The 11,845-nt window shown below is 48.8% G+C and overlaps 1 protein-coding gene across 2 annotated transcripts in view; it reads right to left on the reverse strand.

Moving 5' to 3' along the window:
• Positions 1 to 4,712, reverse strand: part of ADAM10 (ADAM metallopeptidase domain 10) — a 72,145-nt gene extending 67,433 nt beyond the window's left edge. Inside the window, exon 1 of one of the 2 annotated variants that reach the window (XM_084816592.1) lies at positions 4,511 to 4,712. Coding sequence is in view for 1 of the 2 variants with exons in the window: in XM_084816591.1 (XP_084672717.1) it covers positions 4,362 to 4,416 (55 nt within the window). In the remaining variant the exon portion in view is untranslated. Of the gene's footprint in view, positions 1 to 4,361 lie in introns of both variants that reach the window. The other variant, XM_084816591.1, reaches the window with a different exon arrangement.
• Between the last annotated feature and the right edge of the window lie 7,133 nt (positions 4,713 to 11,845).

Raw genomic sequence — 11,845 nt, forward strand, 5'->3', positions numbered from 1 at the left:
GAAAACAAAAAAGGACACATATAGGAAGTGGAAAGAAGGCCAAGTAACAAAGGAAGAGTACAGGCAGGTAGCACAGAATTGCAGGGATGGCGTCAGGAAGGCTAAAGCGGAGAACGAGGTGAGGTTAGCGAGGGATGCTAAAAACAACAAAAAGGCTTTCTTCAGCTACGTGCATAGTAAAAGGCAGAGGAAAGAAATGGTTGTTCAGCTATTAAATAAGGATGGCAAAATGATAACAGAGGACAAAGAAAAGGCAGAGGTGCTCAATTCCTACTTTGGCTCAGTCTTCTCCCAAAAGAGGGTCTATGACCCCCCTGGCAAAGGCGAAGTACAGGCTGAAGGGGCAGGATTGCAGCTTGAGATCGACAGGCATATGGTCAAGGAACACCTCATTACTTTGAATGAGTTCAAATCTCCAGGGCCAGATGAACTGCATCCTAGAGTCATAAAGGAACTGGCAGAAGAACTCTCAGAACCGCTGTCTATTCTCTTTGAGAAATCATGGAGGACCGGGGAAGTGCCAGATGACTGGAGGAGGGCTAACGTTGTCCCTATCTTCAAAAAGGGTAAAAAGGAGGAACCTGGGAACTACAGACCAGTCAGTCTGACATCAATCCCTGGGAAAATTCTGGAGCAGATCATAAAGCAATCCATCTGGAAGCACCTTGACAACAATGCCGTGATTACTCGAAGCCAACATGGATTTGTCAAAAACAAGTCCTGCCAGACAAATCTGATCTCATTTTTTGATCAAGTCACCTCCCTTGTAGACCGTGGGAATGCTGTAGACATCATATACCTCGACTTCAGCAAAGCTTTCGACAAAGTGCCCCATGATATCCTGATGAGCAAACTAGCTCAAACTGGGCTAGATGAAACAACGATCATGTGGATCCACAGTTGGCTACAGAATCGGACTCAAAGAGTGCTTATCAATGGGACCTTCTCAAGCTGGGGAGAGGTAACGAGTGGGGTACCGCAGGGCTCAGTCCTGGGCCCAGTGCTCTTCAATATTTTTATTAATGACTTGGAGGAGGAGGTGCAGGGAATGCTGATCAAATTTGCAGATGACACAAAATTGGGAGGGATAGCTAATACTTTGGAAGACAGAAACAAAATTCAAAGTGATCTGGATAGACTGGAGTGCTGGGCAGAAAACAACAGAATGGCATTTAATAGGGACAAATGCCAAGTTCTGCACCTAGGAAAAAGAAACCAAATGCACAGTTACAAGATGGGGGATACGTGGCTCAACCACACTACGAGCGAGAAGGATCTTGGAATTGTCGTCGATCACAAGCTGAATATGAGCCAACAATGTGATGTGGCTGCAAAAAAGGGAAATGCTATTTTGGGCTGCATTCATAGAAGCATCGCTTCCAAATCCCGGGAAGTACTAGTTCCCCTCTACTCAGCACTGGTTAGGCCTCATCTGGAGTACTGTGTCCAGTTCTGGGCACCACACTTTAAGAAGGATGCAGACAAGCTGGAGAGGGTTCAAAGGAGGGCAACAAAGATGATCAGGGGACTGGAAACAAAGCCCTATGAAGAGAGACTGAAAGAACTGGGCATGTTTAGCCTTGAGAAGAGAAGACTGAGGGGAGATATGATAGCACTCTTCAAGTACTTGAAAGGTTGTCACAGAGAAGAAGGCCAGGATCTCTTCTTGATCATCCCAGAGTGCAGGACACGGAATAATGGGCTCAAGTTACAGGAAGCCAGATTCCGACTGAACATCAGGAAAAACTTCCTGAGTGTCAGAGCAATACGGCAATGGAACCAATTACCTGGGGAGGTGGTGGGCTCTCCCACACTGGAGGCCTTCAAGACGAGGCTGGACAGCCATTTGTCAGGGATGCTCTGACTTGGATTCCTGCATTGAGCAGGGGGTTGGACTCGATGGCCTTGTAGGCCCCTTCCAACCCTACTATTCTATGATTCTATGATCTATGATTCTATGAATCAAACCACTCCCAATTATGCTTAAGATTGTACAGCTTCCCTACTTACAGTATTCCAAGTTGAGTAAATATTGTACTCACAAAAGCTTCCATATGCACTTTGTAAAATTTACAAGTAGAATGGTAATAAAACAATTCCAAGTGTCAGTATCTTAACTGCAACCAGCTAAGCTAGAATGGTTATGTGAAAAGGGCTGACCTCTCTCTCCTACCACACAGGAGTTAATAAAGCTTTCTTTCTGATTTTCTTTGCAAATGTTTTGTACTAAAACATTTTTAGCCACAAAAATCTAATGTTGTTTTAAGGGATAAGCCTCTATACAGTAAGAACCTGTATGCTCAATCAGAAACCAACCCACACTGTGTTTATCAGCTCTTGTTTCCAAGACCCACACCCTTCCTGATACTTCCTGATAGCAGTTGCTGGTAGGAAATTCTATTACATCACCTCAAAGCTTATATTATCAAGACTGCACCTCGTTGCCTTTTTAAATATGAAGTGTTCCACTGTTTGTGAGAAAAACTAGGAGTCCGCTCATGGCACCTAACATTTCTTACAGCATTACCTTTTTTGGACTAGAGCCCAATTCATCAGGCTCTACTCCATGAAAGCTTGCACCAGAATAATCTGTAGTGGACTAGTACAGAAGCAGATCTGAAATGTGTCACCGTTTTAAGGAATCACATGAGATTATACTGACTCCAATGTATGCCAAAGAGCAAAGTGGAACCAGGATACTCGCCAGTAACTACACAATATAGGATAGCCCAACACATAGAAAGTTGTTTACACTCTGTGCCTTCTATTACAATTACTTCTAGAGTAGCTTCCATCTTAGCTTACTATAAACAATATATAAAAGTCTTTTGGCACCTAGAGAGCTTCAGCTATTGGGCAGTATAGAAACATAATGAACAAATACATTAAACCCTAATATTGTAATGGAAGTTTTCACAGACTAGAGCCTACTTCACAGGCTCCGTGAATACAGATACAAAAGTTTATGTATTTGGAACCATGTGGCACCCTAAATATTTTTTACATTAGTAAGACAAGCACAATCCAGAGACACTTCTTGTGTGTTCACAGTACTTCGCATCCATTTGGATCAAAATTAGAGGTCCTGACCCCAAGGATTACAAATATTAAATTGAACAAAATTGGTGGTTTTTTAAAAATGTGATTACTGAACCCCAAACAGCAGAACATCACTAAATAAAGCAAAACATGCCACTTTGAATAACACTTCGGGAAATCCCTGCTGTCTTATTTCACATCGGCAGCAACAAGATGGCAAAACAGAACACCTCTGCTTAAGAGATACACTTCCTCCTTTCATAATTACCTCACTTTGCTTAAGAAACCCGTTTAATATGTCACTCTTCCCAAGTATCAGATGGGTTTCTGGAACCAATATGCAACTTTTACAGCCTACTTGCACTTGAAGGAGCTCTTGGAAAGTCTTGGGCAAGGGAAGCGTGTTTCTTTCTAGCTCATCCAGATCTTTCAACTTTAATGTCCTACTAGATCAGATCCAGCTATAGGCCGCATGATAAATGAGTGACAGCACACCAGAGAGTAAGAAAACTCCCTGGAAACCGTCCCATGGCTGGTATATTGTATGCATTGTGACATGCTTCCGTGCATTGTGAACATATGTATGTGTGCATGCGCACCTAGTTCACCTGTTCCACATAGCCTTCCTCCTTTCTTCATTCATTTCAGGAGCAACGAAGGAAGGGAGACAGACAGACTGCAAAGCTAGAGGAGGGCTGACCAGATCAAGAGGAAGTAAAAGTGAAAGGGAGAGGGACAATGGATGGGGACTGCCCCAAAGACAGAAGGAAAAGCTGGGGGTGGAGGGGAATGCGCTATCCAGGGAGTGGGGAGATAACTGCACTCTCTCTTAAGTGTCACTATATTTTTATAAAGTTACATGGAGGGGGTGGGAGGATACGGTACTCCTGAGTAATAGTGGGGGAAGAGAGCAATGGGTCTGAAAATATCCCCCCCACGTCATACTGTATACGATGAAATTTTATGTAATGACACTTATATAAATATATAACGAGCGTTCTTAGTAAATAATTACAAGACGAGAAGGAGAGTGGGATGAAAAGAACTTCGAGTCGGCCCCCTTCAACCCTCCCCCCACGAGGCCAGCCCAGGAACAAACGCCCGCCAACAGCCACGGGGAACGAGACAAACGAAGCCGCCATGCGGGCGACGGGGGCTGGCGGCGAGGCGCCTTCCGCGGGCCCGAGGACGCCGCGGGGCGCTCCCAGGCCGGGCGGAAGGGGCCGCGGCTGCCTCCGAAGCCGGCGGAAGGAAGGACGGAGCGAGCGCGAGTGGGACGGGAGGCTTCCGCCCTCCCGCGGCGCGGCGCGGCCCCGCCTTACCTCCGGCTCCGGCCGCCCAGGAGCAGAGCAGGACGAGGACCCTCAGCGGCACCATCTTCGCCCGGCCCGGCCCAGGCCCCGCCGTCGCCACCAGCCCGCCGCCCGCCAGCCAGGCGGCCGCCTCTCCTCCTCCTCGCCTCTCCTCCTACCCGCGAAGCATCCGCCCGGTCCGGGGAGCGAGCGCGGGAGCGGAGGAGGGGCCGCTCTCTCCGCCTGCCTTCCTCCTCGCCCGGCGGCCTCGTCTCCGGCGGCGGCGGCGGCGGCCCCACCGAAAGTCCCTCAGAAGAAGCCCGCCCGCCCGCCTCGGAGTCGAGCCCAGAAAGCGCCGGCGCGCGCGCCGCCAGCCAGTCCGGCCGCCCCCCCCGCTTCCCCCGCGCGGCGCGCGCCCGCCGCCGCCCCAGCCACTCACAGAGGACGGCGGCGGACTAGGGAGGCGCGGCCACGCCGGGGCGGCCCTCCGGTTTTGTAGGCCACGCCCCTTCTGCTCTCCCGAACTCGTGCTCGCTGCCCCCGCCTCCCTCTCGGCCTGCCCAGCACCAGGGGAGCCCCGCCCTCTTGTCGTCACGTGCCAGCTGAGGGAAGCGCTGTCGTTAAGCCGGCCCGCGCGTGCGCAGCGCCGTCCTCGCCTCCTCCCCGCACCCCAGGGAGAGGGGCGGGGCTCCTCCCTCTCCGGGAAAGGCGGCGGCCGGGGCGCGGCGGGGCCGCCGCGAGGCGGCACGTCGGAGGGCGAGGGGAGCGCCGGCGCCGTTCCCGCCGCATTCCGCGGGCGCTTCTGAGGAGACGTGCCTGGCGCCCCCTCCCTCCCAGCCGGCGCGCTTACCGGGGAGTCAGCGCAACCAGACGCTGGCGGCAGGGGTGCAGACGCGCATCATGACGCCCCCGCCCCAGGGGAGGCCCAAACTGCCGGCAGCAGTGTGGATCCATAGCGACAAGCCAGTTCTGGCCGTCTTCATCTGCAGCAGAAGCAGGTCTTTGGTGGAGCTAATGGGCCTCCACCGCCCCATCAAGGCCAAGACCCCGCAGAGTGCTTTGCTTTACAACCGGGAACAATATATTGTTGGTGGGAAAAACGACCCCCAACCCCCCCCCCCCCCGCTGCGAGCTTTGCGGCTAGGCTCGGAGGGAACGCGGAATGCTGAGGTGGGGGAGGCAGGTGACGTCGGCGTCCTTGCTAATAAAAGCGCACCCTTGCTTCCTCCCGGCTTTGCTACACCCCTGTGGGCGCTGGGACTTGCTTCCAAGTCGATGTGCCTAAGGCTGTTATCTCCTTCCTTACTATAAGAGCATAAGAAGAGCCTTGCTGGATCAGACCAAGGGTCCATCTGGTCCCGCATTCTGTTCACACAGTGGCCAACCAGCTGTCAAGCGGGAACCCACAAGCAGGGCGTGAGCACAATGGCACCTTCCTGCCCATGTTCCCCAGCAACCGGTGTGCGTAGGCTTGCTGCCTCTGGTACTGGAGGTAGCACAGCACCATCAGGACCAGTAGCCATGGATAGCCTTCTCCAGGAATTTGTCTAACCCCCTTTTAAAGCTATCCAACTTGGTGGCCATCACTACATCCTGTGGTAGCCAATTCCATAGTTCAACTATGCATTGTGTGAAGAAGTTCTTCCTTTGATCTGTCCTGAATCTCCCACCAATCAGCTTCATGGGAGGATCTCACAGGGTTCTAGTCTTATGAAAGGGAGAAAAACGTTTCCCTGTCCACTTTCTCCACACCATGCATGATTTTGTAGCCTTCTATCAGTTACTGCAGTGGTGAAAGGTCACCTTGCTTAATGGGTTGCATACACTGAAGCATGAATGTAATGGTCATTATCTCTACTCTTGCATTTCATTTCCCTCTGACCTCACTACAGCCATGAGTCTGTTTTATATATAATATACCTGACTGCTGAGGATAACACTTCATGCATCTGATGAAGTGGACTCTAGTTCACAAAACCTGTATACAATAATTGAGTATTTCCCCGACGAGAGGAATGAAAATCCACATGCAGGGGCATTCTGCTTGGATCCTTCCTAAGAAATCCATGTAGATTTTCCAGAATGTCCTTCTTTATCCTTTCACAGGTATTTTTTCCCACAACAGATCAATATTGTATCCCCCAGAGGTCTGCCATTTCCCATTCCTGTTGCCCCCTTTCTTATAGACAAGGACACGACGTTAGGGGCTGCAGCAGGACAGACAGAAACCAAGTGGGGAAGCTCTTTGCGTTGTGGAGATGCACTGATAGGAATACTCCACCTCTTGTTTTCTGCCTGTTGTGCAGGCAGTGGTGTTGTCAGGGTTGAGGGGCCGCTGGGAAAGATGTACTCTGGGGTCCCCTTGCCCCACCCTGGGTGTTCCACCACCCCACATCCTCCCACTTTCCTGGCTTTCTCCCACAGCTGCCATGGTCACTTGCTCTCCCCTCCCCACTTACTAGGTGGTAAGTGGCAGGCCTGGAATAAACTGGTGGTTCTCTTTTTCTCTGTGATTGACATTTTACAGAGACCACCCCGAACGCTGGCAGCCCAGTAACCTCTGTAAATCATTTTTAAAAGAAAAGGGGATGACCTGTTCCTTTAGGGCCACCTTGTCATAACCCCTCCCTGCTCACTTTCCCCTCATGCCAGGTGGTGGCACCAGTGGTACTTTTTCTAACTTCTTGTACAAAAGGTCAGCAGCATTGCAGAGTGAAGCTCCAGTCATGCCCACCATCTCCGTTTCCCCAGAGTGCCTCTGGGCAACAGCCTTCTAGTGTTATTTAAGTGTCATCCCGCTGCTGTGCTGTCATTTAGATGGTGGTGCGGGGGAGACTTGTACCCTGCAGGGCAGTCCTAATGGTGCCACTGTGTACTCCTGTCCATGACAAAGGCGGCAATTCTGTTTGGCCTCTGAATAAAGCATGTTCCTGTAGCCTGAATTGTGATCTTTGGGTGAATGTTATCGAGCCCCATATTTACGGGCACTTTTGTATGACAATATTTGCCTAGGAGATGCAGCATACAAGGTGGAGAGGATGTGACACACAGTTCTTCCGCCCTCCTATGGAAGCTCCTTTGCTTGTGACCTCTAACCATGTTCCCTTTCCCGTATACCCTTACTGCCCCCTCAATCTCCCACACCTCCTCTCCTGCCACTGCAAGGATCACTGATCCTATGCATGTTTAGACAGAAAAAAATCTTATAACTCCCAGCATGTCCCAGCCAACATGGCTGGCTGGGGAATGCTGGGAGTTGTAGGATTTTTTCTATCTAAATACGTGTAGGATTGTGCCCTTGGTTATTTATTAAGTTTCTGTGCTGCTGTATAGTGAAGTTCTTACCAAAATAATGTGAATTCCGCAGAAAACAAAACATCTGCTTTGGAATAAAGCAAGTAGAATGAATGTGTTTATGCCAGATCATTGTATTTTAAGTTTGTCTTGCTTTGAATAACTGAGTTCAGAGTGCAAGGTTTGGATTTAGTGAGGAGTGCAAAATACAAACGGATCTCTTTATGAGACCCTTCATCAAAGCAGTACATTTTCTACTTTTCACTGTGCCTTTTTAAACATTGGCGTGGTGTATGCCTGCTGCCTTTGCTTGTAGGAGCTTGGTTGCTTGAGGCTGTGGTGGTGTGTCCGCATGTGTCGCCTGAGCTTATCCATGTTTACTGGGTAAGTCTTACTGCTTTTGCTGGGACATACACTGAAGTATAAGTATGCAAAGGATTGTAGCCTTGCCTGGAAGTATTTTGATGCAAGGGGATTTACTTGCTTGGAGGGTTGAGTTTAGGACTGCAGTGCTGGTGAGTTGGGGTACATTTGATAGGCTTTAGTACAACTAGATGGCACCTGCTTGCTTCATGTAACATGACTGAAATAGCATTTGGCTAAAGGAACTCTGTGGACAAGTCTGCATTGCAAGTGACTGCACTTTATGCTGGTCCTGTGCTTATTTTTTGTTCCTTTGTTTATATCCCCCTTTCAACCTAGATTCGCTCCCAAAATAGCTTACAATTAAAATCTAAATAAACTGTTGCTTCTGGTGTGAGTCCCCATTCCTTAGGGGACTTTTGAGCCTTTGCCTTTAGTTGCCAGCACATTCCCTCACGCCCATTTTCTTTCCCTCGTGTTTCCACTTGTCTCTGGCTAGGGTGACTGGTGGCCATCGAGCCTCTGCTTGAATGCCTCTGGCAAAGGAGAGCCCACCACTTCCGGAGGCAGCCTGGCCCACTGCAGAACAGCTCTTACCCTGGGGAGGTTTCTTTTAATGTTTGTTGTTGTTCAGTCGTTCAGTCGTGTCCGACTCTTCGTGACCCCATGACCATAGCACGCCAGGCCTTCCTGTCCTGCGCTCTCTCCCGGAGCGTGCTCAAGTTCATATTCATTGCATCAGTGATGCTATCTAGCCATCTCATCCTCTGCCGTCCCCTTCTCCTTTTGCCTTCAGTCTTTCCCAGCATCAGGGTCTTTTCCAGAGAGTTTTCTCTTCGCATTAGGTGGCCAAAATATTGGAGCTTCAGTATCTGTCCTTCCAATGAGCAGTCAGGGTTGATTTCCTTTAGGATGGACTGATTTGACCTCCTTGCAGTCCAGGGGACTCGTAAGAGTCTTCTCCAGCACCACAGTTCGAAAGCATCAATTCTTCGGCTCTCAGCCTTCCTTATAGTCCAGCTCTCACAGCCATACATTACTACTGGGAAAACCATAGCTTTGATTAGACGGACCTTTGTCGGCAAGGTGATGTCTCTGCTTCTTACTATGCTGTCTAGGTTTGCCATAGCTTTCCTCTCAAGGAGCAAGCGTCTTTTAATTTCATGGCTACAGTCACTGTCTGCGGTGATCTTGTTTATTTATTTATTTCATTTCTCTACCGCCCAATAGCCGAAGCTCTCTGGGCGGTTCACAAAAATTAAAACCAAACAACACACAATAAAACAATTTAAAATATATAGAACATTAAAACCACAATATAACAATACAACCACAATCTTGGAGCCCAAGAAAGTAAAATCTGTCACTGCTTCCATTTCTTCCCCTTCTATATGCCAGGAAGTGATAGGGCCAGATGCCATGATCTTAGTTTTTTTAATGTTGAGTTTCAAACCAGCTTTTGCACTCTCCTCTTTCACCCTCAACAAGAGGCTCTTGAGATCCTCTTCGCTTTCTGCCATTAGGGTGGTATCGTCTGCATATCAGAGGTTGTTGATAATTCTCCCAGCAATCTTAATTCCGACCTCTGATTCATCCAACCCGGCATTTCTCATGATGTACTCTGCATATAAGTTAAATAAGCAGGGTGACAATATGCAGCCTTGTCGTACTCCTTTCCCAATTTTGAACCAATCGGTTGTTCCATGTCTGGTTCTTACTTTTGCTTCTTGACCCTCGTACAGGTTTCTCAGGAGACAGGTAAGGTGGTCTGGTACTCCCATCACTTTTAAGAATTTGCCACAGTTTGTTGTGATCCACACAATCAAAGGCTTTAGCGTAGTCAATGAAGCAGAAATAGACGTTTTTCTGGAATTCTCTTGCTTTCTCCATGATGCAGCGAATGTTGGCGATTTGATCTCTAGTTCCTCTGCCTCTTCGAAACCCAGCTTGTACTTCCGGTAGTTCTCGGTTCGCATACTGCTGAAGCCTAGCTTGTAGGATTTTGAGCATCACCTTGCTGGCATGTGAAATGAGCGCAATTGTGCGGTAGTTTGAACACTCTTTGGCGTTGCCCTTCTTTGGAATTGGAATGTAAACTGACCTTTTCCAGTCTTGTGGCCACTGTGGCCACTTCTAATGTTTAGCCTAATGCAAAGAGAAAACTCTCTGGAAAAGACCCTGATGCTGGGAAAGACTGAAGGCAAAAGGAGAAGGGGACGGCAGAGGATGAGATGGCTAGATAGCATCACTGATGCAATGAATATGAACTTGAGCATGCTCCGGGAGAGAGCGCAGGACGGGAAGGCCTGGCGTGCTACTGTCCATGGGGTCACGAGGAGTCGGACACGACTGAACAACAACAAAAACACATAGACAGTCCTGAAAATATTGTTTCTTTTCAGTAGTGAACAATTCAGGGAAGATGCCAGAAAAACCAGGAGATCAGCTTGCGCAGCCAGAGACATAGGGAGGGCAGCCTGGAAGGCTGAGTGGCACTGCTAGCAGTTCTCATTGGCCCTGCGCTTGCAGTCCAACACAATGAAGTACCCTTCCTCAACCTGCCCTTGAGATGTATTGGACTACAACTCCCAGCATGCCCGAGCCAGCCAAGCTTGGGGAAGGCTGCAATAAAACACATTCAGCCACGTAACACTGCTGGTGAGGAGGGGAGAATTAGAGACGTGGGACACTGGACAGCAGCAATCAGCTGGGCATTTTAAAACTTGTACACCTCGTATGTTGAAGTCTATCTGGACCGTGAGAACTTGGCATTTCAGTATCAATACTCTGAAAGGTCCGCAGCCATTCTCAACTCATTCCACTGCTGGTTCTTTTGGGATGAGAATTGTTAGCTGTCCTGGGCATAAAATAGAATTGTTCCAGCAATGCATGCATGTGCATCATTGAACACTGTGCTGTGGAAATGAGTTCTCTTTGGAGAGGTGTAGCTGGAGCTATGGTGTCAAAGGTGCCTGTGGCATGTGCAAGGTCTCCCAGATGTCTTCAGTTCAGAGTAGATGCTGTGCGTGGCAGAGCTGCAGGCGTCATCAGCTCAGGACGGACAATGGACTGGAGCAATGGTCAAGCTGCTGTACATGACTCTGGAATTCACTCAATGGCTGTGATTATTGAAATGTTTGACATAATTTGGCAGTGTGTGTGTCTAGGGCCTGGTTCCCCCATCACAATTACCCATGGATTGTTTAAACCATAGCTAGATGTGACTGCACAGAAGCGAGTGAGCGTCCTGCCCCCTGACTGCTTGCTCATTTGCAAAACAACCCAGGGTTGTTCACTGATGTCTGAACTAGGCACTCTGGGTAGTAGAGGGAGAAAACCCAGAGTTTTAACCCAAGGCCTGTTGTTGGGTTACACTGGATCTCTGTGTGTGCCTGCTCTCTCTCTTGCGCGCGCACACACACACACACAGTTGGCATTTTGAGGGGAAACAATAAAAAGGTGTTCTTGAAAGCAAGTTACGCAATTTCAAAGCCTTCCTTTTGAACAGAGCAAAGCATTGTGTTGTTGACAGAGAACAGCCTCTCCACAAGAGCAGCCTTTATGGCTGCACACAGGAAGCAGCTGTTTCCAGAGAACACAGATGAAGTTGAAAACAAAAGGTTTCTGGTTTTGCTGCCCCATCGCAACAAGCGGGTGCAGCTTATCCCATCTTTAGTGGATATCCTTTCTCCATGTATTGTTATTCCTTACTATTATTCCTTTAGTGCCATATTGCAGAGCAATGCAAGCAGAATTCCCTGGAAGAGTGGTGTATAAATATTAAATAGAAATCAATTTTATTTATTTATTTATGTGGGTGCATGTCTTGCTGGGACAACAAAGGAAGCAAGTCCCTT

The sequence above is a fragment of the Heloderma suspectum genome, chromosome 11 (assembly GCF_057233095.1).
Source record: "Heloderma suspectum isolate Gila_16-S chromosome 11, 16-S_ref, whole genome shotgun sequence".
In the NCBI taxonomy this organism is placed as follows: Eukaryota; Metazoa; Chordata; class Lepidosauria; order Squamata; family Helodermatidae; genus Heloderma; species Heloderma suspectum.